The sequence below is a fragment of the Pseudophryne corroboree genome, chromosome 2, assembly GCF_028390025.1.
Source record: "Pseudophryne corroboree isolate aPseCor3 chromosome 2, aPseCor3.hap2, whole genome shotgun sequence".
Lineage (NCBI taxonomy): Eukaryota > Metazoa > Chordata > Amphibia > Anura > Myobatrachidae > Pseudophryne > Pseudophryne corroboree.
This window is the reverse complement of record NC_086445.1, coordinates 500,036,700-500,062,590: the sequence shown is the minus strand read 5'-3', so window position 1 is coordinate 500,062,590 and position 25,891 is coordinate 500,036,700. Positions and strand designations below refer to the sequence as shown.

The 25,891-nt window shown below is 48.9% G+C and overlaps 2 protein-coding genes across 7 annotated transcripts in view; both read left to right on the top strand.

The window, feature by feature from the left end:
* The first annotated feature begins 1,069 nt into the window (after nt 1-1,069).
* On the top strand, nt 1,070-13,445 carry LOC135031332 (uncharacterized). 3 transcript variants are annotated; one of them, XR_010227097.1, is made up of 8 exons: nt 1,070-1,514; nt 3,265-3,443; nt 3,611-4,129; nt 4,203-4,742; nt 4,836-4,968; nt 5,044-8,642; nt 12,695-12,781; nt 13,403-13,445. XR_010227097.1 is itself a non-coding variant. In XM_063954003.1 (5 exons), the coding sequence occupies exons 3-5, from the start codon at nt 3,862-3,864 to the stop codon at nt 5,727-5,729; spliced, it is 1,494 nt and encodes a 497-aa protein (XP_063810073.1). In that variant the 5' UTR covers nt 1,070-1,514; nt 3,265-3,443; nt 3,611-3,861; the 3' UTR covers nt 5,730-11,738. The 3 variants fall into 3 exon arrangements, 1 of the variants encoding a protein (XP_063810073.1); XR_010227096.1 differs by lacking the exon at nt 4,836-4,968; XM_063954003.1 differs by lacking the exons at nt 4,836-4,968; nt 12,695-12,781; nt 13,403-13,445 and having other exon boundaries at nt 5,044-11,738.
* Nucleotides 13,446-17,107: 3,662 nt separating this feature from the next.
* The window catches only part of ALDH3A2 (aldehyde dehydrogenase 3 family member A2), a 134,414-nt gene continuing 125,630 nt past the window's right edge, over nt 17,108-25,891 (top strand). Inside the window, exons 1-2 of one of the 4 annotated variants that reach the window (XM_063954001.1) lie at nt 17,109-17,364; nt 17,950-17,997. Coding sequence is in view for 2 of the 4 variants with exons in the window: in XM_063953999.1 (XP_063810069.1) it covers nt 17,316-17,364 (49 nt within the window). In the remaining 2 variants the exon portion in view is untranslated. Of the gene's footprint in view, nt 17,365-17,807; nt 17,998-25,891 lie in introns of those variants that run through there. The other 3 variants (XM_063953999.1, XM_063954002.1, XM_063954000.1) reach the window with 3 other exon arrangements.

The window sequence follows — 25,891 nt, the reverse complement described above, 5'->3', positions numbered from 1 at the left end:
TAGTTTTGGGTGGGTCATATTGTTTTTGTGCAGGGTAAATACTGGCTGCTTTATTTTTACACTGCAATTTAGATTTCAGTTTGAACACACCCCACCCAAATCTAACTCTCTCTGCACATGTTATATCTGCCCCACCTGCAGTACACATGGTTTTGCCCATTAGCTAACAAATTTGCTGCTGCGATCAGATCTGAATCAGACCCCAAGTCCACTTTCTTATCACCTATGGGTGCCACCTATGATTCATTATATATACATGAACAAAATTGGAGCAAAAAAAAGAGAATCAGTTCTTGAAAGGTGCACTCATACCCCTCCGGTATCCAGTCTCTAGGTCGACCACACTTAGGTCGACAATGTCTAGGTCAACCACCATTGGTCGACAGTAAGTAGGCCGACATGGTTTAGGTCGACATGGTCTCTAGGTCGACATGAGTTTTTCACATTTTTTTTATTTTTGGAAATTTTTCATGCTTTACGATCCACGTGGACTACAACTGGGAACGGTAACCTGTACCGAGCGCAGCGGTAGAGGAACAAGGCACCTTGCCCAAAGCATGGCAAGCGAAGCGAGCCATGTGAGGGGACATGGTGCACTAATTGGGGTTCCCGGTCACTCTATGGAGAAAACGACACCAAAAAAAGAAGAAAAAAAACTAATGTCAACCTTCTGTCATGTCGACCTAGAGACCCTGTCTACCTAGAAACCATGGGATTGGTCACGGTTGTGTGCATACCTCCCAACCTGACCCCCTCCAGGAGGGACACAATGCTCTGCTTCTGGACTTTTCTCTTAATCTGTGATTCCCCACACCTGTTTTTAACAGGTTAATGGATAAGAAAGATATCAGAGATATCTGCTGAGGTCTCTCGTTTTTAATTGCCCCTACGGGGCTGCAACATTGTGAGATGTACCCAGCTTTGGAATGTGGATAATTCTGGAACTTGGCCCCAGTAGCTTATGAGCTACTTCAGTGCATTTATTTTTAGAAGGGGATCCCCCGGCTACTTCCCTACTGGCCCCAATGTCACATGTGCATTCCAAAGGTTGCACATTAGGCTGGCCGGATCTCCCATTATGACCGTGTTACTGGGCCGGGTGCCTCTACAAATAACAGTCACATATCCCGGGGCGAATCGCGCCTTTTTTTCGTCCGTTTAAAATTCGCCTGCACTCGACAGCCGCAGCCCTGCCGCCGGGACCATGAATTCACCATATGCAATGCATAACGGATTCGACACACCCCTTGGCGGATAACGGCCCAATCGGCGAGTAGTGGGCGTCCCGAATTCGACTTCCCGACGAAAGCAGCCCTTTATTAGGGCTTGTTTGCTGCGTGCTCTGCAGCCATTTTGTGAACCTGCAGAGAGGTGTGAGGAGGTGCAGAGCTAGCAAATTGGTTGTTTGCTGTGTTATCGTTTGGACACCCCAGCAGGCTTTATTCCAGGACAGACAGGAGGATACCTGTTACCCCGGAGGAGAGCCATTTTAGGAGCTTTTACAACATTTGTAGGTAAGTACCACATGTGGGTCTGGTGTTGCATGTATGTGTTTGTGTAGTGGGGGTTGCCATGAGGTGTACATGAGGTGTACATGGGGTGTTTGGGTATGTGTATAGCTCCTGCTTGTTTTGCTGCATTTTTTTGTGGATTTTTGTGTTAGTTTTTCGCGGTTTTTTTTTTTTTTTTTTTTCTTAAAATGACTTTTTGGGTCTTGCTTTTGCATTGGTGTACCTCCAGCATGTGCAGGATTGATTTTTGGCTAGTTTGGGCTGATTTTAGTGTGTGTCGGTAGCAATGCGGTCGACATGTGGTGGTGTTTGTTTGTCAAACATGTTTCTTCCCTCCTATTTTAGCTCTAGTGTACCTCCTGAGTGTGCAGGGATGCTTTTAGGCTAGTTTGGGGTGATTTGGAGCAAGTTTGGTCGGCCATGCGGCCGACATGTGGTGTCGGTTGTATGCCAAACATGTGTTTTCCCTCCTATTTTAGCTCTGGTGTACCTCCTGAGTGTGCAGGGATGCTTTTAGCTTAGTTTGGGGTGATTTGGAGTAAGTTTGGTCGGCCATGCGGCCGACATATGGTGTCGGTTGTTTGCCAAACATGTTTTTTTCCTCCTCTTTTAGCTCTGGTGTTCCTCCTGAGTGTGCAGGGATGCTTTTTGGCTAGTTTCGGTTGATTTGGAGCAAGTTTGGTCGGCCATGCGGCCGACATATGGTGTCGGTTGTTTGCCAAACATGTTTTTTCCTCCTCTTTTAGCTCTGGTGTACCTCCTGAGTGTGCAGGGATGCTTTTTGGCTAGTTTGGGTTGATTTGGAGCAAGTTTGGTCGGCCATGCGGCCGACATGTGGTGTCGGTTGTATGCCAAACATGTTTTTTCCCTCCTATTTTAGCTCTGGTGTACCTCCTGAGTGTGCAGGGATGCTTTTAGGCTAGTTTGGGGTGATTTGGAGCAAGTTTGGTCGACCATGCGGCCGACATATGGTGTCGGTTGTTTGCCAAACATGTTTTTTTTCCTCCTCTTTTAGCTCTGGTGTACCTCCTGAGTGTGCAGGGATGCTTTTAGGCTAGTTTGGGGTGATTTGGAGCAAGTTTGGTCGGCCATGCGGCCGACATGTGGTGTCGGTTGTTTGCCAAACATGTTTTTTTCCTCCTCTTTTAGCTCTGGTGTACCTCCTGAGTGTGCAGGGATGCTTTTTGGCTAGTTTGGGTTGATTTGGAGCAAGTTTGGTCGGCCATGCGGCCGACATGTGGTGTCGGTTGTATGCCAAACATGTGTTTTCCCTCCTATTTTAGCTCTGGTGTACCTCCTGAGTGTGCAGGGATGCTTTTAGCTTAGTTTGGGGTGATTTGGAGTAAGTTTGGTCGGCCATGCGGCCGACATATGGTGTCGGTTGTTTGCCAAACATGTTTTTTTCCTCCTCTTTTAGCTCTGGTGTGCCTCCTGAGTGTGCAGGGATGCTTTTTGGCTAGTGTGTGTCAGCCATTGTGTGTGTCAGCCATTGTGTGTGTGTCAGCCATTGTGTGTGTGTCAGCCATTTTGTGTGTCAGCCATTTTGTGTGTCAGCCATGGTTGATTTCCAGTATGTGCAGGGATGCTTGTACAGGGTTTTAAAAAAAAAAAAAAAATTTTGTTTTTTTGTTTTGTGCTTTGGTCCTGCTTGAGAACTGGGGTCCCAGCAGCATGATGTGATTGCATTTAATTATGTAATGTGTTAAATTTGTAAATATATATAATTTTTTTTTTTTTTGTCTTTTTAAAACAGAGATGTCCAGGGACAAGCGGCCCCGATCCCCCCCTTCCCCCACCCACTCTGATCTATCCCTGCATAGCAACGAGGAGTGGGAGCCGACCCAGGAGGGGGATACGACCGACCAGGCATGCAGTGACCAGCCGCGGTCGTCAAGGGCTAATGAGAAGTCTAAGAAAAAGCCTAGTAGAAAGGTACTGACAACACCTGCAGACACAAATAGCATCCAACTTGACCCACCCTAGTTTGCGCACTGCCATGCACACCTACAGGTATATGTGCGCAATGCCAGGGATACTGACACTCACAGGTACATACCGATCTTATTAAATGCATGTTGTTTTTTTTTCAATCCCTAAAGGCAAGAAGCCAGCCAGAGGAGCAGTCGGAGGAGGAAGCCTCTGGTGAAGATGCAGGACCTAAAAAGCAGCGTGGACCCAGATACACTGAGGCGGAAACTGTGCTCTAGTGGATGGCGTCGACAGGTCCTACGACGTTCTGTATGGACCAAGGGCACAGACCACAGCAGCTAGGACAAAGCGAAGCATCTGGGATTCCATCGCGAGCCAAGTCACTGCAGTATCTGGAAACCGCCGGAGCACCAGAAACTGCATGAAGCGGTACAGTGATTGCCGCAGACAGACCAAGAAGAAGATGGGGATTCAGCGCCGACATGAGACGGCTACGGGAGGTGGCCCGGCTCTCAATCTGAAGTGGCTACCCTGGGAGAATGTTATTAGAAGGCGCATGAACCCTGCCATGGTCGAAGGAGTTCGCGGAGGTGTGGACTCTAGCCGTCCTGCTGGCTTTCCCCAGGAGGAAGAACCGCCCAGAAGACGGAACAAGGCGGGAGATAAGCAGTCCAAAAGGAGGCCTGATGGTAAGAATACATTCAGATGAGCTGTACTAACGAAAAAATTGTTTTGTATTTGCTAATGTGATTTTTTTTTCAGACAGGCCTGCCCAGAGGACATCACCTGCGCGCAGGACATCGCCAGCGCGCGGACCGACACCTGCGCAGCAGGCATCGACAGCAGCGCGCGGGCCGACACCTGCGCAGCAAGCATCAGGAGCGCGCAGATCTTCACCTGTGCGCCACAGATCGTCATCGCGCAGTTTGTCACCTGTGCACCAGACGACGTCGGCGCGCAGACTATCACCTGTGCGCCAGACATCAGCGCACAGAACTTCACCTGTGCGCCAGACACCGTCGGCGACCACACCACAAGATGGGCGCCAAACTACAGCTCCTGCGCGCAGGCCATCACCAGATCGTCGTCTCTCCAGGAGCTCTGGGACTGTGACTGAAGAGCCTCAAGACACAACCCTTGTGGACCCATCACCCGATCTGTTTGAGTCTACAGGGTTAACAGACGAGACTTTTCTTGGGTTTGAGGACAGCCGTGCAGACGTATCCAGCCAGACCCTTGAAAAGTCTTCAGATACGAGGACAAGTGAAGCTCCTGGAGCAGCGGCACCACAGGATGGAGAAGGTTTGTATTTAATTTTTGGGGGTGTGGGGGGGGGGGGGGGGCAGCAGTTTTGTATAGTTTATTAACTTTAAAAAAAAATTATTTTGCAAACAGTGGTGCCACGGACCAGTAGCGGACTAGCTTCGGGAGTTGGTTCCTACTACAGGCCGGATCTCCTCCTACAGGAGTCGTCAGAGGATGACGAGGTGGAAGTGCAGCAGGCTGCAGTTGCTTGCTACATCCCTGTGTGAGTAAATAGAATTGTGAGCCTTCAAACAAATGTATGATGAATGTGTATAATATTTTCTAATTTTCTTTTCAGCTGCCCAAATGCAAGTGGTGGCAGACGTCCAGGAAGGGCAGAATCCCTCAACTGTTCAGAGGGTTCACACCCTGGCATCGGAGATTACTTCCCGCCAGGATACGTACACAAATGTCGTTGGAGGCAGACTGGACAACATTGAGAGGACAATGGAGAAGATGTCAAACAGTCTGCTTGAAATGCAGAAGGCTCTTGCCGACAGCACGGCCACAATGCTACAGGTCAGAATGGAAGATCATAGGGAGACTATGGACGTCCTTCACATTCTGGCCGAATCCATGAGCCGGCTCGTGGAGAACACAACATGTCTGGCACACAGCAATACCAACATGTCGGAGAGCCATCGACAATCCTCATCCAGCCAACAGCTCATCGCAACAACACTGCAGATGATCGATGACAAGCTCCCAGAATCAGCTCATCAACACGCTGGTGATCCACCATTTCCGCCGTCGCAAGCCACAAGGACGCCTCGTACCCTTCCTCAACTACCATCCCAGTACAGACAGTCACAGATGTACCAGGGATATACAGGGATGTACCCCACCCACCAGATGCCTCCACCACCGGCCGCCACATCTACAGCCGCATGGGCACAGAGGCCCAGTCAACGCACTAACCAGCCTCCCAGGACATCGACACCCCACCAGGAGGAACACCAGGATCCGGACAGACTTCCACCATAAGCCCGGTCGTATTGTTTTATTTACTTATATGTTTTTCATGTATCCCTTTCTTCCCCTCCCATTAGTTTTTTTTTCTTCTTACTATTGTTTTTTCTTTGTTGGGCTTCCCCACCCGTGACCGGGTACTACCAAGGAGCTTTGTGTAGGCATACATGCGCGGGCATGTATGCGGGCGCGTGTGGTAACGGATGAAAGCTCCTTGTGGCTACATGTATGATGGGCCAAAGAGCAATTCTGATACCACTTTTTTACCCAAAAAATCCTTTTTGTAATGGTGTACAATAGGCTTTCACTGTTGTGTGAATTTACTATTCACTAGTGTGTGTTTTTGGCTTAAGCCGTCCATTGATTTTATTAACGCTCTCGCCCTTCACCCCCTACCCCCTTTTCTCCCCAATAAACACTCGGACAACTGAATTGCGATTTAAAAGGTCACAGCCAAATTTATTGATCGAATTAGAATTGGTACTCTATAAGTGGGTGGCGAGAAAGCAGTGCGTACCCCCGGCTACAGCCTACATATTAATTTCTCTTAAATTAAACAACGGGGCGGAACCTAAGTCCCGCCCTTGCGCAAGTTAGCTGAGCGGTACCACTTCCCACCATTGGCATAGCACCGGTCCACCCTTAAGATGACGACCGTGTCGGCCCTTGAGGCCACGACAAACTCGCTGAGTATCTGGGGGAAGTGCCGGCCAACCGACGTTGCGCTTCTACAGACTGCCGAGGAGCACTGCTTGCCGCGCCTGCTGGACCTCTTTTGCCAGACCATAATTAAAGACCGAATTGGCCTGACGGTGCCTCCACCGGACGTAAACCTAATTTCAAATTCCAGTTACCTCACCTTTGCCCTGGTGATAATTAAAATTCTGGACTGGCCTACCGGTGCCACCACCGAAAATAAAAAACAATTCAATTCCTAAATACCAGGGCCAATTGCCCTACCAACTGGGCAGGAGGGTGGGTGCCTTCTTGGATCCTTGATCAGCATGAAAGAGGGAGCCTGCCTGGCATTCCTGGTCTTTTGTACCTCCCAGGTAACTCTCCTCCCCTTTTTCCTATAGGATGCTGCTATGCTACCTGTTCTATCCACCCCCTCCCCCTCCCCTCCCCCTTTCTCCCATTCCCTGCCCCAGGCTTCCTTCTTTTAAAAAACCCAGGACGCTTATTTATTCTCAGGCCTATTTGGCCATCGAATTCTTTAAGCCGTCCATTGATTTTATTAACGCTCTCGCCCTTCACCCCCTACCCCCTTTTCTCCCCAATAAACACTCGGACAACTGAATTGCGATTTAAAAGGTCACAGCCAAATTTATTGATCGAATTACAATTGGTACTCTATAAGTGGGTGGCGAGAAAGCAGTGCGTACCCCCGGCTACAGCCTACATATTAATTTCTCTTAAATTAAACAACGGGGGCGGAACCTAAGTCCCGCCCTTGCGCAAGTTAGCTGAGCGGTACCACTTCCCACCATTGGCATAGCACCGGTCCACCCTTAAGATGACGACCGTGTCGGCCCTTGAGGCCACGACAAACTCGCCGAGTATCTGGGGGAAGTGCCGGCCAACCGACGTTGCGCTACTACAGACTGCCGAGGAGCACTGCTTGCCGCCATAGCCTGGTTCCTAGAACCCAGGCCCGCCACCCGCTGCTACCACCGGCCTCCCACTGACGCTTTCTGCTATGTCGCCCAAGAATAAAGCTAAACCGCTCTCTGTCAGGTGTACTCCGTCTTGCCTAAACAGCCCTTCCTCTCCGTACCTCAACAACGGGTGCCTGGCGATCGTATCGCCTTCTCCCGTTAAGAGACGGGCTACGGCCTTGTTCACCTTCCTTCTGACCCTTTCTAGCCCCGGGCCCCCCTGTGCCCTTGGGACTATATCCGACCATGTGATCCCTGTACTAGGCCACCGGCCCTTCATCCATTGTATGTCGGCTTGGATTGCCATAATCAGCTCTCTCCCCTTGCTTTTTCCCAGATCGTTGCCCCCTAGGTGTATGACCACCCTCTCTGGTATTCCCTGTGGCTCGTTTTTTAACAACAGGTCCCGCAGCCCGTTCCACCTCAAACCTCTGATGCCTATCCATTCCACCTTCGCCCCCCACTTTTGTGCTAGGTTCCCTGCTGATTTGTGTCTGCTGGCCCAGTAAATATACGAGTGGCCGACCATCCAGACTCTCCAGTCCTTGTTTTGCCCTCCTGAAAAGTAGAATTACACATAATCGTTACCCCCTGTTCTATGCGGACCTATGGTGCGAACTTTCGCGCGACCCATATGAAGGTGAAAACCACAAAACCTCTTTTTGTTTGAGGGCAAAATTGGAAAGTCATTCATTCCCCCATTTATGGCGGGCAGCTTAAGGCCTTGGGTTTCGCGAAAGTCGCCGCGCGCCTGCCTCCTAGTCTTGTTCCTCTGCGCGCAAGTAAACCTTGTACGCTCCTGATTTCCACCTGCCCAACTTTTTAATCTCGCCTGCTGACAACCCTTCTGCCTCCGCACAAGTTGCCGCTCCTATCCTAAAGGAATGGGTACCGTACTGCCCCAGGGGAAGCTGCAAAGCCCTCAGGACTTTCTTGAATATGCTTTGGAACTGAAATTTAGTCAGGGGGGATCCGCTATCATGCACTAGCCACTGCGGCCAGGGCCCCTGTGGGCGTTTTCGCTCGTAATCACTTGCTAGTGTCACTGCGCATGTGCTTTCCTCTTCCTGTCTGCCTATCGCTACCCAGCGCCCCCGGCCTAACTGATCTGTTTTTGACTTGTGTATTTTGCAGAGCACCCTATCCTTTTCCACCACTACGTTGCCTGACAATAGCCCAGAATCCTTTGAACTCTTGGAGCTCGCTACCAGCTCCCCTACCCTGAAGGCTCCAAAGAAGGCGAGGGAAAAAGCCAGGCGGAATAGCCCTGGTTCGTACTCGTCCGCTGCGATGTGACTGACTATTTCTATTAAGCTCTTAAGCATGGGGCGGCCTATGGGCCTGCGTACGTCGCCTGCCGTTGCTTGCTCTCTTGCCCACCCTTTTAGGGCTTTCGCCAACAAAAATGACTTTGTAGGGTCCTCCTCCCCTCTAAGCTTTGAGACGTATGCAATCCCTGCCAATGTTGCGGACATTGCCGCCTTAGACCTCCCCTCGCTATACCCCTGCCACACGTACTCCAACAGTTCCTCGCGAGCGTTCTTACCCGCCTCTCCTTTTCCTATCCTGAACGCCTGCCATTCGCTGAAAGCCGCCTCGTACGTCCTCAGCGTCCGCGGTGCCACTGCCTTTCGTGCTAGTCTTGCTAGCCCGGCTTGATAATCTGCCAGATATAATCAGGACAGCGTAAACCCTCTGCCCTGGCTTGTGGCGCGAGCGTCCTGAATCTACCCCACTGTAACCTGGAAAGCGCATTCGCAATCTCATTTTCCACCCCCGGGACGTGGCGCGCTATGAAGTCTATGTTCTTTTGCAAGCAGCGCAGCACTAGGTGCCTCAGTAGCCTGAGCGCTTGTGGTGATTCCACTTTCTGGTTGGTTATCGCCTGTACCACCCCTAAGTTATCGCACCAAAACACTATGCTTTTGTTCGCCAACCTGTCTGCCCATAACTCCACCGCCACTATTATCGGGAAGAGCTCCAGCAGCAACATATTTTTTGTCCACCCGGCCGCTCGCCATGCCTCCGGCCAGGGCTGGGCACACCATTCCCCTCCCAAGTAAGCCCCAAAGCCGACTGCCCCAGAGGCGTCGGTGTACAATTGTAGCCCTGTGCTATGCACCGGCTCGGGCAGCCATATCCGGAACCCATTGAAGCCCTTTAGGAATTCCAACCATACCTGCATGTCCTGCCTCAGCTCGCTTGATATGCGTATGTTATATCGTGCTTTCTTGACCCCGCAGGTCGCCTTCTCTAACCTGCGACAAAACACTTTGCCCATGGGAATGACCCTGCATGCGAAATTCAACAAACCTAACAGTGACTGCATCTGTTTAAGAGTGACTTTTTTCGCCCCTGCGCATTCCTGCAGCCTGCCCCTCAGCTTTTCTATCTTCTCGACCGGTAGCCGACAAAGGCCAAGCTTCGTGTCGATCTCTATGCCCAGAAACGTTAGCCTTGGTGTGGGCCCCTCAGTCTTCTCTGCTGCTATCGGGACCCCTAGCTGTCTAAAAAGAGCCTGTGTCGAGAATAATAGCTCCTTGCACTCCTGGCTGCCCTTAGGGCCCATTAGCAGGAAGTCGTCCAGGTAATGTGTTACCCCCTTCGCGCCTGTCCCTGCCCTTACGCACCATTCTAGGAATGAGCTGAACCGCTCGAAGAAAGCGCAGGAAATAGAGCAACCCATTGGCAAGCATTTGTCTATGTAGTATTGCTCCCCTAGTTTAAAACCCATGTACTTGAAGGAATTTGGGTGGAGTGGTAGCAGGCGAAATGCGGACTCGATATCCACTTTCGCTAGCAACGCCCCTTTTCCGCAAGCCTGTACCATCGCTAGTGCCTGCTCGAACGATTGGTATGAGACGCTACAAGCCTGGGGGTCTAGGGCATCGTTTATTGATTCTCCTTCTGGAAAAGATAGGTGCTGAATCAACCGGAACTTCCCTGCCTCCTTCTTAGGGACGACCCCTAACGGTGAGACGCACAGCCCTTCTAGTGGCGGCGAGGGGAATGGGCCAGCCATGCGCCCCAGCTGAATTTCCCTGTCTATTTTGGCCCTGACCACCTCCGGGAAATCTCTTGCTGACTTTAAATTCCTCTTAGCTACTGCTGACACTGGCCTCTCTAGTGGCAACTTGAAACCCTCCATGAACCCCTTTTCCAAAAAGTCCGCCTCCCCTCTTAGCGGGTAGCGGCCTAGCCAACGCTGTAGCGGCTCAGTATTTATTGGGGAGGGCGCCTTGCTTATCCCCCCCTTTGCCTTGGGCACGACTGCAGTCTTTGGCTGGGTGATTTGCGTTGCAGCGCATGCATGTGTGTTTGTAACGGCAACCCGCTCCCCTGCTGCATATGGCGGAATTAAACGCATAGCATTTTCCTTTTGCTGCGGCGCTACCGCCTGCTTTTGTCAGAAAGGGCTGCCTGCGCCGCCTGATTTGTGACTTCTAGCCAAACTTCTACGTCTTTCACCCCAAAGCTAATAACCTTCAACCCTTCCTGTTTTTTCCTACATTTTTCGTCATATTGTCTCCAAACCCATGCTCTGGCCGTCATGTACATGCTATGTATCATGTGCATGTAACGGAGGATGTTCAATGCTTCGGCCGGCCTCGATTCAATGTAGCATGCCGCGAAAACATACATACCATCCGTCCAATGCGCGTAATCTCTCCGCGCCTCCTCCTCCCTTGTGCCCGCTGCCTTAGCCGCATCTAGACTGCGTTTCGCTTCCTCCGTCATTGCGAAAACGTCCACGAACTTCCCCTTACGTATACCATCCTTTATCTTTGGCCTAATCCCCCTCAATATCGCTGTATTGGCGCAGTGCACCATGCTCTCTTGCGAATCTGGCCCCGCGTCCCCCCTCTTCCCCGCTTCCTTGCTGCGCTTCTTGCTACTCCTTTTGCGTTTCAAATATTTTCTGAACTGTCGCCGCCTTTCGGCGGAGCTAGATGAGTCGCTAGAGTCGGTGTATGAGTCGCTACTGCTTGAAGAAGACTTTTGCTCACCTGTTCCTGAAGCCGAGGGTGTCTGGTTGACCTTCTCTGCCGCTCCGTTCTGTCCCTCGTCGCGCAGCGCGCCCGCCGCGACTTGATCCGATGATGACCCGGCTGCCGGTTGTCTACCTTCTATGGAGGCTGGAACCTGTAAACTCACAGAGGACATGTGTAACGTATCCGCTGGTTGCGACTGAGGCTGCTCCGCCGGGTGCCGCTGCTGCTGCCCTCCTAGCGGCTGGAGGGCCTGTGCCCCATGGTTCTGTCCGCGGTCTCCTGACCCCAAACTTCCGCTGGCCCCCGCCCCCATTGCTTGACCCTGCTGCTGCTGCGGCCCGCTCTCTAAGGGGAGGGGTAGCCCGCATGGCTGGTGGGGGGTTGCGCTGTGGTGGGCTCCTCCCGGGTGTGAGTACTGGCTTGCTGCTGAGGGCTGCGACGGGGGTGGGTACCATGGGGGTTGGGCACTGGTGGGCCAGTAGCTCGCCCATTGTGAGTAATGGGCCGGGGGAAGGTGCAGCCCTGCCTGCCACCAGGGGGGGGGGGGGAGCGCTGTGGGCTGCTGCCCCCACCCCAGCTGTTGCGCCACTGCGTATTGCGGCTGGCTGTATGCAGCTTGCTCTGCCTGCGCGTGTGGTGTGAGGGTGCCCCGAACCAACATTGGTGGGTACGGGTGGCTCATATGCAGCGCCGCGGGGGGTGTGTGCACGGGCTCCGGCGGTGGGGTCTGTCCCGCCGGAGCCAGGATATGCGGCTGCTGCTGGGCACGTACCAGCGTGTGTGTGTGTACGTGCTGTTAATGTGCAGCGTCACGGGGGGTGTCAGTGCGGGCTCCGGCGGTGGGGAGGTATGTGGCTGCTGCTGCGGCTGGGCGGCGCCGAGCGTGACGCGATCGCTCGGCGCCGGAAGGGGGGGGTGTCCTGCGACTGGCTGTGGGCTGGCGCGCCGGAGCCTGCTTCGGGCCCGCCGCGCGCCAGCCACGAATGGAGGGGTGAAGCGGGCGGTGGTCCCGCCGACCCCGGCCGGGGCCCTCGGGGGGGAGCAGCGCCGCGTGCTGGAGTGGCCATGATAGCATCTGCCTGGATGAGACGCTGGGGGGGGGCATTCCTCCTGGGCCTGCGCATGCTGCGGGGTGGGTGCTGGCTGATGGTGCTGCGTTTGGGGCAGTGTTTGAATATAGCTTGTGATAAACGGCTGCAGTGTATGGAGGGGGGATTTGAATGTGGGTTGTGGTATCCGACTGCAGTGTGGCTATACCTGCAGCGTAGGAGAGGGGGAGTGCGGGGAGGATTAATAATTGAAAATGTACTTATTCTTTCCTTGATTCCAGGAGCTGTGATGGTGGTGCCTTCTTGGATCCTTGATCAGCATGAAAGAGGGAGCCTGCCTGGCATTCCTGGTCTTTTGTACCTCCCAGGTAACTCTCCTCCCCTTTTTCCTATAGGATGCTGCTATGCTACCTGTTCTATCCACCCCCTCCCCCTCCCCTCCCCCTTTCTCCCATTCCCTGCCCCAGGCTTCCTTCTTTTAAAAAACCCAGGACGCTTATTTATTCTCAGGCCTATTTGGCCATCAAATTCTTTATTCATAAAATTGAAGTGGACGGCATAAGTTCGTGTTGTGCGTACCAAGGTGAGTAGAGCAATGTTTCAATGTATATATTCAAGAAACTTTGGACCGCCTGCCTTTGTGGAACCACACAGCCCAGCAATGGGTCATGCTGGGCTGTGTGGTTCCACAAATGTTAGCGTGTCAAAGTGCTGACCACTGACGCCACTATTCCACTTTGGACCGCCTGCCTTTGTGGAACCACACAGCCCAGCAATGGGTCATGCTGGGCTGTGTGGTTCCACAAATGTTAGCGTATCAAAGTGCTGACCACTGACGCCACTATTCCACTTTGGACCGCCTGCCTTTGTGGAACCACACAGCCCAGCAATGGGTCATGCTGGGCTGTGTGGTTCCACAAATGTTCTTGGGAAAGAAATGAACATGACTTTAGTGTATTTACTTAATATACTTTTTTTCTTTTCCCCAGAGATATCTATCTACACAAGAAAAGAATATAAAGAATAACAAACTACTTTTTTGTTTTATTAACTTTCAATTTTTATTTCAAAAATAAAATCCAATTTTTCTTCAATAAATTTTTAAAAAGAGAAGTTTTCTGTGGTTTTTATTAAAATTATTTGATATGCAGTTGAATTGTACAGAAGTAGGTCGCACATGGAACATCAGGGGAACTGTGTTGTCTCTTCACATCCACGCCACTTGGGAAGGAAACACCGCAAGACCTGTGGAAGAGAACAGTATGAGGTTCCAGCTATTGGTAAATTGTCACCCTGGTACTGAAAAGAAGAGGTACAATCAACACGACACAAGCAGGTTACAGTGGGCCCAAATGCAATCCCCCGGCACTTGCGTCACTACACATCCAAACATTCCCTGACCAGCATTGGTGTATCAGGGAATGATTGGATGTGCAGTTTTGCAAATGTCGGAGGGCTGCACTTTGGACATGCCGGGGTGACTTGGACAAGAGGGAGTTTAGGGAAATACATCTCACCTGAGGGGGGGTTGTCTGCTACATGGCGGAGGGTCAGGTCCACATCACAAGTTGGTTGCCCATGGAACATCAGGGGAACTGTGTCTCTTCACATCCACGCCACTTGGGAAGGAAACACCGCAAGACCTGTGGAAGAGAACAGTATGAGGTTCCAGCTATTGGTAAATTGTCACCCTGGTACTGAAAAGAAGAGGTACAATCAACACGACACAAGCAGGTTACAGTGGGCCCAAATGCAATCCCCCGGCACTTGCGTCACTACACATCCAAACATTCCCTGACCAGCATTGGTGAATCAGGGAATGATTGGATGTGCAGTTTTGCAAATGCCGGAGGGCTGCACTTTGGACATGCCGGGGTGACTTGGACAAGAGGGAGTTTTGGGCAATACATCTCACCTGAGGGGGGTTGTCTGCTACATGGCGGAGGCTCAGGTCCACATCACAAGTAGGTTGCCCATGGTAGAGTTGGATAAAAGGGTCCAATATTTGCAGAAACCCAACAACAGGAGAAAACGGGGTAACGAGTCGTCAACAGGACTAAACTTTAAAAACAGGCCTGGGAAGGTACATCAACAGGACGGAAAACTCTGAAATACATGAATAAAGATGTTTTTTTTTTTGAATATTACAATGTCTGTTTACACGATAATACAAATGTATACTCACAGGCAACAGAAAAAAAGTTTTGGAACACTGTCCGCCGGGAATCATCTCCTTCGTCCATACCCACCAGTAGAGCAGAAGAACATTTCCCGCATCCGAAAGCACTGCGACAAAGAGTCACCGGCAAACAGTTTGCGACACATGTGTAAAATACAACATGCATTTACCATGCCGCAAACCTTCGCCAGGTGACCTCACCGCTAACCGCAAAGTTCCCACCATTGAATATAATGGAGAGGCTTTGTGATGCGCTGTCTGACAGCTCAGAAGTGCAGCCAATCAGCAGAGTGCAAGGACGTTGTGCACGCTGATTGGCTTAAGAGACCTTTCAGTGACAGCAGTCACAAAGGGGTCTCTGCATTCGGGGAAAGGGGTCCATGTGTAAACATGGGTCCCCTTTCAGTCCGCTGGTCCGGGTTTGTCGTGTTATTTTTTAGCCAAGTACGTGGATTTATCTCTGGACACTAGAGATCAGGTGAGTGTTATTTATTTCACAGGTACCCTGGATCGTCGGAGACTGTAGTAGTCGGCGGGTCAACATAGGTAAGTATGTGTGTGTTGGCAGTTGTGTAATAAAGTTTTACTGTCAAGGTGTGTCTCCTGTTTTTATTTGGGTATTTATTTTCCAGTAGTACTACAGGTACCAGCGGTCCCGTTTTTCTCTCACATGCTGGTACTTGTGGTTCTCCAAGTACCAGCTTGCGGGGGAGGCTTGCTGGGACTTGTAGTACTAATGGAAAAAACAATATTCTTTCAATTTTCTCAAGGCTATCAGCCCCCCATCCGCAGCCCTTGGATGGGGGGGGACAGCCTCGGGCTTCACCCCTGGCCCTTGGGTGGCTGGGGGGGGACCCCTTGATTGAAGGGGTCCCCCAGGGTACCCCGGCCAGGGGTGACTAGTTGGATATTTAATGCCACGGCCGCAGGGCGCTGTATAAAAGTGACCCCCGGCTGTGGCATTATCTGTCCAGCTAGTGGAGCCCGATGCTGGTGTAAAAAATACGGGGGAACCCTACTCTTTTTGTCCCCCGTATTTATTGCACCAGCACCAGGCGCAGAGCCCGGTGCTGGTTTTAAAAATACGGGGGATCCCCTGTCAATTTTTCCCCTGCATTTTTAGAACCAGGACCAGCTCGAAGAGCCCGAGGCTGGTTATGCTTTGGAGGGGGGGACCCCGTGCCATTTTTTTTCAGAATTTTACCATTTATACAAAAAAAAAAAATATATATTTTAAAAAATATATAAATAATACTTGTGCCTCCAAAAAAGACAAATCTAGTACCTAATCCCTCCTAATATAAATAGATATGCTATTACCAAAAAAAAAACACCAAAAAAAACGTGTTTTAAATTTTTTTTATTAGTTTCACCCACCAAACTGCGGCGGATTGAAAATGACGAATTTGCTGTCTAAAAGCACTGTTGTCGAATTTCCAAACTTCCATTGAATAGACTTTGGTCGAATTGCAGCATTTGTACCATTGCAAAAAAAGTCGAATTTGACAAAAGGCGAATTTCCAAAAGTCGAATTTTGAATGTCCGTTTTTTGGCGTAAAGTACTGGATTGCATTGTCGATTTTTTTTTTTTTTGGCGAAAAAGTCCCGAAATTCGACAATTTCAGGAATTCGACAGCAATTGCATATACCCCTATTGCGGCACTCCTAGCGGCTTGAATAAAGGACAACAGCAGGGCATGCATGTAGACAACGTTTCAATGTCTTTATTGCAGCAAATATATATATATATATATATATATATATATTTATTATTGAACCCATTATAATGAATTTTTTATTAAGTTGGTGGCACAGTGGAAATTGGTGGGGCAGTGGGTGATAAAAAACTTCATTGGTTCCCCCTTCTACAGCCCTGCCCACACATGCCTCCCCAATATTAAAATATGTAAATAAGGTGCCAATTCCAAAGATATCGTTCGTCTTTCAAATTGTTTGAAAAATTGCTTATAGGCCCTACACACTGGGCGATTTGACTGCAAGATATGAACGATCTCGTTCATTAATGAACGAGATAACATTCATATCGTGCTGTGTGGAGGCACCAGCGATGAACGATGCGCGGCCCCGCGCTCGTTCATCGCTGGTGCCCCGTCGGCTGTGCATGCAGGCCAATATGGACGATCTTGTCCATATTTGCCTGCAGTTCTATGGAGCCGTGTGACGGGGGGAGTGAAGTAACTTCACTCCCCCTGTCACTGCCACCCCGCCGCCGGGTCGCCCGTCGGCCGTATCCGCCGTCGGGCAGCTCGGCGGCGGATCTTTAAATGTGTCAGGCCCATTAGTGTGTACACTCCATTTCGTTTGTCAGGGTTCTGTGAAGTTCAAGGGAAATTGCTCATCTTCCACACTGTTCATCTTTCACATTGGTCATATTTTCTAGTGTGTAGGGCCCTTAACTAAATTTCTGACACAAGATCCAGAGTCACCTCTCCGCCACATAATAATAACCTCTCCCTCTATTATGTAGCTGGCAGTGGTACTGTCTTGGTCTGGGAGTGAGATCATTGTGCAGAGTCATGTGATCAAGGGGCGGAGCTCACACATTGGAACGTTTCCCTAAATGACTAGTTCTGGCTGATCCAGTCTTCCAGGACTCAGTGTTGCCAAGTCTGCTTATGACAAGTGGAATTGGGCTTCTTCCTTTTTTTTAAGTTGCTTTTTGTTTTTGATGGTAGTTTGTTGCTTGTTTTTTATTTATTTTTATGTTTAGTGCAGTAGAGTCATTGCTGCATGAAAGAAGATTCAGCACAGGTAAAGTGTATAAAGTGTGACTGGAGAGGGTGTAGAGATATATGGGGTGTGAATGGAGGGGAGGTGGGTGTTAGGGTAGTTTATATAATAGTGTGCACTAGAGGAAAGGGAGGATAAATATAATAACAGGGGGAGAGTGATTATAATTTAATATAGTGTGAATTGGAGGGGAGTTAATTATGTGAAGATGGGGATATTCCTGTGTGTGGTATCCCACCTATAGTTCACTATGGGGTACTCTTTTCAGACCAGAGAAAGGGATTTGTTTATATATGTATATGTATGTACATTCTATGTTTTAGAGAAAATGCCTAGTCTTGTAATACATTACATTACATTGTCCTGCTTTACTAGGGAGCTCTAACCACTGCACTAGACTGGGCTTCAGGGCCTGAAGGAGTTAATGCAATCAGGAAGTAAGAGAGAAGCCTAAGCTCATAGTGGAGGACATAGAGTGGAAGGAAAAGAGGGGTGTGGAAAACCAGTCTTGTGTGTGCCTGGAGAGATAGCAGGAGTGAGGACGCTGCTGCTGCTGCACTCATTTTGGGCTTGTTTTTCAATATCAGTTGTTTGTTTTTAATTTAGAGTTGGCAACAGTGGACTCTTCCTGAGCTCCCATCGCAGCACCTGCAGGTAAGCTCTCCTCCGGGAGCATCACCTTACAGGCTGCATGGCGGGGTCTGGTTGCATGGAGACAAGCTGCCGTGTCTCATTACCCTACAGATTGTGCTGTTTATGGCCCTAAAAACGAAAGCTGAATAGGATGTGAGATTCTACTCTGCATTTGTACATACCTCCCAACATGACCCTCTCCAGGAGGGACAGAATGCTCTGTTCCTGGCCTTCCCTCTTCATGTATGATTGCCGGCACCTGTGGTGAAACACCTTTCTAATCCATTAACCTGTTCAACACAGGTGCCGGCAATCATAAATTAAGAGAAAAGCCCAGAAGCAGAGGATTGTGTCCCTCCTGGAGAGGGTCATGTTGGGAGGTATGTTTGTGTGTAATCTGCGTTTCCGTGATGCATGCTGAACGTTACGCCACCTACTGTACTTGTGAGTCACTAAACAGTACAGATATTGGTAAATAGGTATAACATTGTGGACCGGATTCTGAATTGGATGTAGTTCAGCAATGTTTATGCACAGTCATGGAAAAGTTGCATATCCATTCATTAAATGGTGTGTGTGTATACAGTGTTGCAGTATCGATAGAGACGCACAAACTCTAAAATATAGTGCAAGTATAATGAGTGTTCCTGGGCAGTGGCTGGGTGGGTATCTGTATGTTATACCGCCGCACGGGATGCCGAATGTCAGTATACTGACATCGGCATCCTGCGCAGTGGACTGCCGGCAGGGGAGCGAGCGCAACAAAGCCCCTTGCGGGCTCGCTACGCTGCAGGCTCACCACAGGTTCTACTCTCGGACACTCTTAGAGGGCAAATCCCCTACCTCGCCGGTATGGTACCCCAGTCAGGATCCCGGCGTCGGTATTGTGACAACCGGGATCTCGATGAGCGGTATGCTGGCTGTACCCTTTTTCCACTAAATCCCGGGTCCGACTCGAGATTTGGAACATGGTTGCAATCCGGCTCAGACCTGGGACATCATCTCCAAGCGCTGGGATATGCATCTCTCCCCATGTTGTAAACAGATGACTTGGGTTACCTGTTTACACTGCAGCTCACCCAGGTCCTTCCCGGGCAAAATCTGCTAACTGCCTGGGAAGGGTTGCCGTGTTTTTTGGAAGGGGCGTCTCCACTGACAGAAATCTCAGTTTGATGCGCATTCACACGGAAAAACTGAGATTTTAATGTCATTGGATAAGGGGTATCACACGAGGTGGTCTCAGGAGCTTTTATATTACACTACAACAGTGTCAGAGGTCATGTACACTGTATAACCGTCTTCTAAGCATGTTATGGGAGAAGTGGTTGTAGTGCCAGATGCACAGTCGCACAGATTGAAGGCCATACTCTGATGGAAAATATGCATACCACCGTATTTCAGCATCTAAAAATGTTGTAAGTGGGCGTCTCGTACCTTGCTCATTCAGAGACACAGCTGTACACCAGGGAAGGACTTGTAGCATAAAATCAAGCAACCGGCAAAAGACGCAGATACGGATTTGGCTGCGTCCGACTCAGAATCAGGCCCTATGCGCAGAAAGAAAGGCATTCCATAGACTGCTTTGCTCAGGGAGATTTCTTCTTTTAGAATTTATAATTTTGCCTATTCTCTTGAATGAGTGGACTTGCAAAACCAGTATTTATTTCATCTAATCACTGTGGTAAATATATGAGCTCACACATACCAGGATGAAGCTCAGTTCAGTTTGACAGCTCAGTTTTATTACACTGTGGTAAATGGGCAGAGAGAGATGGTGTTAATTTTTTTATTTTCTCCTAAATGGGTTATTTGGCGCAAGTACTAGCATCTGGCAGACACGGGTAACTGCTGCCCATAAGAGTAACTTCCTCTAGTTACTGTGGGAAAATGTTAATTCTAACCCAGAAAGTGCTACCTTACCCCCAAAGTTTGGACCACCTACATACAGGTCTCCATCAGTGGTGCCCCTAGGGGTGGTTCGCGCTGCACCTGGGTGTTACCCCAAAATGGCGGTTCCTCCGCAGTAACAGGCAACTGGGTGCTGCACTGTGACATTATCGTTCAGCACTCTGCTCCTTTAGGAACCGGCATTGAAGGTAGACAAGTCTCCAGGAGAACCTAGCATCTCCGGGAATGCAGAGCATACACCCAGAGTGACAAAAACTTGGTCGGGCTGCAAGGCCACGCACCTTTACATGAGTCCCCTTTTCAGTAGCATGCACGTTAATTGTGCGCAGGGGAACTTTTCAGCGCACCCGGTATCACTTTCCTCAGTGACGTCCCTGGTCCCCATACATCTAAGCTCCGCTCTCCTGATTCCCTGTCGGGAAATACCAATTGTAACAATCTGTGCATGAAATTCTTCCATGTTTTCAGTCGGGAATGGGGAATCAAGATTTTGAAACATGTTTTAATATTCCTGATTTCCCGACACTAGTGTCAGGGGATCGGGATATTGCAGCCATCCATCACTAATGTATGGGGGGCCATGTTTATGAACACGTGGGTTTTTCCTCATTTACTGTCCATCTGTTTTTCTTTGCCTGCATTACAGAAAGCTCACATTTTGTATTTAATTTTAGTTCAGATCCCTGATGTAACCTGCAACTCTCGGAGAACGTGATAACTTTTATATGGCTTGGCCCTATACCTACTTGTGTTTGATCCTATAGGTTTGATGAGACCTGGTTGCTTTACCACCTGCAGGAGGGTCCTAGGGTTGATGGCTAATGGTTTTCCCTTGATTTGATCTAATCCACAATTATTGTACAGCTTTCAGAGTGTAAAGTGTTACTTGATTTGTGAAGATACGCAAATAACCTTGAGGTGGAGGGGAATGTTTGTACAGAAGGGATAATCCGAGCTAGGAAACAAGGTGAGAGAAAGTTACAGATATGTCCTCAAACAGCCCCTCTTGGCATGTTGGGTTGCATGAGAATCTTCTAGCATCAGACTATGCTGATTAATTTGATATGACACGTATATCTGTGTGTGACTGAGTCTCTGAGTCTGTACACAATCTCCTCGAGCGTTCCTAGTTGCGTTGCATTGTGACTAAGACGCATTTTCGACAAAAAAGAAGCCCAACGTTGGCAAAGTTGTATGAGACCTGGCATCTTGCGCTGCATGGTATATTGAGGCTTGATTTATGAGAACATATCTGTATGCCGGGTACACACCACAGCGATGGCCAGTCGTCGCAATGCTCTGGCCGAATTCAGTTTGGCCCCGACCAATGGGAATTGGTTGTACTAATAATAAGTCCTTCTTTTACACTGCATGGGGTCGCTAGTGGTATCTTCTGTCAGCCCTGTTGCAGGGACGACTGGATGACGTCGCTAGCAGGCATACACGGTACATGATGTAGACTATTTGTCGTTACAAAACGGCAAATCACCCTGACATTGCTGTAGTGTAGTGGTTCTCTCTGTTACATGGCACCCTCGGGTGCCTCTGGACACTAGCAGGGGTGCCTTGGATTGGTGGTCCAGGACTAATTCAAATTATGGTCAGTGTAATAGGCAAAACCAGTGCTGGTAGCTGTCAATCGTAAAATATGTGGACAAACAGAAGTGAATCTTGTCCCTCACCACACAGTTGAACCTAAGGATGACACATAAGCATAATTTACTTAATTTAATATTTATTTTTAAATGTCTCAATAAGAAACTTTTGGCCTAGGGGTGCTGTGAAAAAAAAATTCTGATATTCTAGGGTGCCGTGATTCAAAAAAGTTTGGGAACCACTGCTGTAATGGGTACCTGGCCTTACTCTGAGCATAATCTTACACAGAAGTAGATTACTTTGAGCGATTCTGTCCATCTAATGGCTCAGGGACCACCTATGGAGCCTGTGACATGTTGCAGATTAGCCATGTATTTCTGCAGCCTCACCATGCACTTTTTTACCTAAAGGATAAATGCATTCTTGGTCTTGAGTGAAGTTTGAAAATGAAAATATAACTTGCTAATCATTTATGGTGGGTATACATTTACATTGACCAGTGGGATTCCAACTGGCAGTATTTTAACTGCTTCCCTCGTGGCTAATAGGATCAACCCCTGTACATTAATTGAATTCCATCTATACCGCATGTGCGGATTGAGTGGCATTGGATCAGGTAATAAGTTTGTTTTCTGTTTGGGAGATAAATCTAACACATGCAGATATACAGTATGGGTAGCACAAAGGTTGGGATAGGGTAAAAGAAAAGGTGAAACAGCACAATCGGTGTGTACTTAATAGACACGTTATAGACGGAGTGAGATTTAAATATAAATGTATTTTACTAATATACAATATAAAAGAAGTGCAAATATATATAAATCTTGAGCTGGTTCATTTACGAAGCATGCTGTTCAAATTGAAATCCTATGTCTCTTTTGGCAAAGGAAGGGTTAGTCTACTATATCCACATAGTTTCTTGTTAGCCAGTGGCAAAAGTACCATGGGATAAGTGAATGCTTCACTATGCAGCTTAGTGCAGTCCCGATCAGTGGTGTAACGCAGTAGTTTCCAACCGCAGTCCTCAAGTACCTCCAACAGTTCATATTTTCCAGGTCTCCTCACAGGATTGCAAGTGAAATAATTTGCTCCACCTGTGGGTCTTTTAAAGACTAAAGTGTGTCAGTGAGTAATGAATAAACCTGTGCACCTGCTAGGTGACCTGGAAAACATGAACTGTTGGGAACCACTGGTGTAACAGACCACCGATGTGCAGAGAGTGACTTTTCTACATGAGGAGCCAGGCGATGAATTAGTAATGTGCCAGGATGAATCTTATACAGCTTTGTGCAGACCCGCTATTAGTGGCTCCTAGTACTCATCTGCACAGGTAGATAAAGTAGTGCAATAAATGGTATCGTTCCCAAAGAGTCCTTTCGCCAGGTATAGATTGAAGTCTCATACACTGGAAAGGTAAAAGGGTGCCAAAACCAGCTGAAGAGAAGTGCTAATGCGTTTCCCTTTGTAACACAGCTTTGTCAGAGATGCCGCTGATGAAGCTAATGCACTTCTCTTGGGATGCAAGGTTTACAATCTACTCCAGTCTTATACAGTGACACCTCTTTCTAATAAGATCGGTAACTATAAGTTATTTCTTTTTAATTATTTAAAAAAAAACTTCCAAAATAGTGCAGTCTTATTCTCCTAATAGTCTAACAGAGGTGAGCATAGTTTCTTGGCTTCCAATATTCATCTGTCATGCTGTGCAATGCTGATAGTGCAATATGGGATAATTCCCTCTTCATTACATCTGCGTGTAGAGTTTCACTGAACTTTGGATCTGTAATCTTACAGGTGATAACTTGTATCTTATCTATTAAATGATTTTGAGAAATCTGTCACATAGGTAAAATTATGCTTTTATTACATGAGCAACAAGCAAACAACTTTTAGCAATAGGTTCATGTTATATGAATAAAATATAAAAATATTCATCACAATACTTAATCCTATATCATTAAATTAATAGGCCTTTGCAAATGTACAATATTCCAAATCCTAGGAGCTAGAGCAAAATATTAGTATCCAACATTTTGTAAAGTTAATTCTGGTCTTTTTTTTTTTAAATAATGTTCAGTGTGGCGGTTTTATGTTAGCAGGTGGGCTATGCAAAACAAAAAACTTCCCCATACATTAAAATGTCTCTATTTGGAGCTGGGATACGTTCAGCATTCTGGCAGTCAGGATGGGCAGTCGAAATCCCAACGCTGGAATCCTGACACGTGGGCAAAATACTGGCACCGTAACTCCGACATTTGTCGAAATGCCGTCACTGTAATCTCGACACCGGCAACCCGAACGTAAGTATGCTGGGGACTCTTATGTCTAGGCCTGGGGGGGGGGGGGGGGGAGGTTAGGTTTATACGTCCACTGGGGAGGTTTAGTTTTAGGCTTCCGGAAAGGAGGGGTTAGGTTTAGGCTGTGAGGAGGGGTGTTAGGTATAGCCCCCCTCGGGGGAGCGTTAGGGTATGGTTGCGTGGGAGTGAGGGTTAGGTTTAGACGGCGGGGTAAGTTTGGGCACCCTTGGGGAGGGTTAGGGTTAGGCTGCGGGCGAGCGAGTGTTAGGTTTAGGCAGCAGGAACGGAGGCTTAGATGTAGGCACCACCGGGGAGGGTTAGTTAGGCTGCGGGGCGGAAGGATTAGGGTTAGGTGGGGAAGGTAAGATCTTCTCCATCGGGATGCCGCAGTCGGCCATATGAGCGCTGGCACCTCGACTGCCGGTAAAAAGTATCGCACCCTTGGAGCTAGCTAACTAACCAGTTTTTGTTGTTAACAAAGAGAAAAAATTAAATGTGAAATTTAGTTTCTCTAATGTCCTAGTGGATGCTGGGACTCCGTCAGGACCATGGGGAATAGCGGGCTCCGCAGGAGACAGGGCACATCTAAATAAAGCTTTTAGGATCACATGGTGCGTACTGGCTCCTCCCCCTATGACCCTCCTCCAAGCCTCAGTTAGGTTTTTGTGCCCGTCCGAGAAGGGTGCAATCTAGGTGGCTCTCCTAAAGAGCTGCTTAGAAAAAGTTTTTTTAGGTTTAAATATCAGTGAATCCTGCTGGCAACAGGATCACTGCATCGAGGGACTTAGGGGAGAGATTTCCAACTCACCTGCGTGCAGGATGGATTGGAGTCTTAGGCTACTGGACACTTAGCTCCAGAGGGAGTCGGAACACAGGTCCTCCTGGGGTTCGTCCCGGAGCCGCGCCGCCGATCCCCCTTACAGACGCTGAAGACGGAGGTCCGGAAAGCAGGCGGCAGAAGACTCCTCAGTCTTCATGAAGGTAGCGCACAGCACTGCAGCTGTGCGCCATTGTTGCTACACGTCTCACTGATTCAGTCACGGAGGGTGCAGGGCGCTGCTGGGGGCGCCCTGGGCAGCAATATTAAATACCTTTAGTGGCAAAATAAATACATCACATATAGCCATTAAGGCTATATGTATGTATTTAACCCAGGCCAGTTTTCTTAAAACCCTGGAGAAAAGCCCGCCGAAAAAGGGGCGGAGCTTATTCTCCTCAGCGCCATTTTCCTGCTCAGCTCCGCTGGTGAGGAAGGCTCCCAGGACTCTCCCCTGCACTGCACTACAGAAACAGGGTAACAAAGAGAAGGGGGGCATAATTTGGCGATATTGATATATTAAAAGCGCTTATATCAAAAACAACACCTTCTAGGGTTGTTTATATACATTTATAGCGTTTTTGGTGTGTGCTGGCAAACTCTCCCTCTGTCTCCCCAAAGGGCTAAGAGGGTCCTGTCTTCGATTAGAGCATTCCCTGTGTGGCTGCTGTGTGTCGGTACGTATGTGTCGACATGTATGAGGACGATGTTGGTGTGGAGGCAGAGCAATTGCCGGTAATGGTGATGTCACCCCCTAGGGAGTCGACACCGGAATGGATGGCTTTAGTTATGGAATTACGTGATAATGTTAGCACATTACAAAAGTCAGTTGACGAAATGAGACGGCCGGAAAACCAGTTAGTACCGGCTCAGGCGTCTCAGACACCGTCAGGGGCTGTAAAACGTCCCTTACCTCAGTCAGTCGACACGGGTACCGACACAGATGAATCTAGTGTCGACGGTGAAGAAACAAACGTATTTTCCAATAGGGCCACACGTTATATGATCACGGCAATGAAGGAGGCTTTGCAGATCTCTGATACTGCTGGTACCTCAATCAAAAAGGGGTATTATGTGGGGGGTGAAAAAACTACCTGTAGCTTTTCCAGAATCAGAGGAATTGAATGACGTGGGTTAACCCAGATAGAAAACTGCTAATTTCCAAGAAGTTATTGGCATTATACCCTTTCCCACCAGAGGTTAGGGCGCGCTGGGAAACACCCCCTAGGGTGGATAAGGCGCTCACACGTTTATCAAAGCAAGTGGCGTTGCCGTCTCCTGATACGGCCGCCCTCAA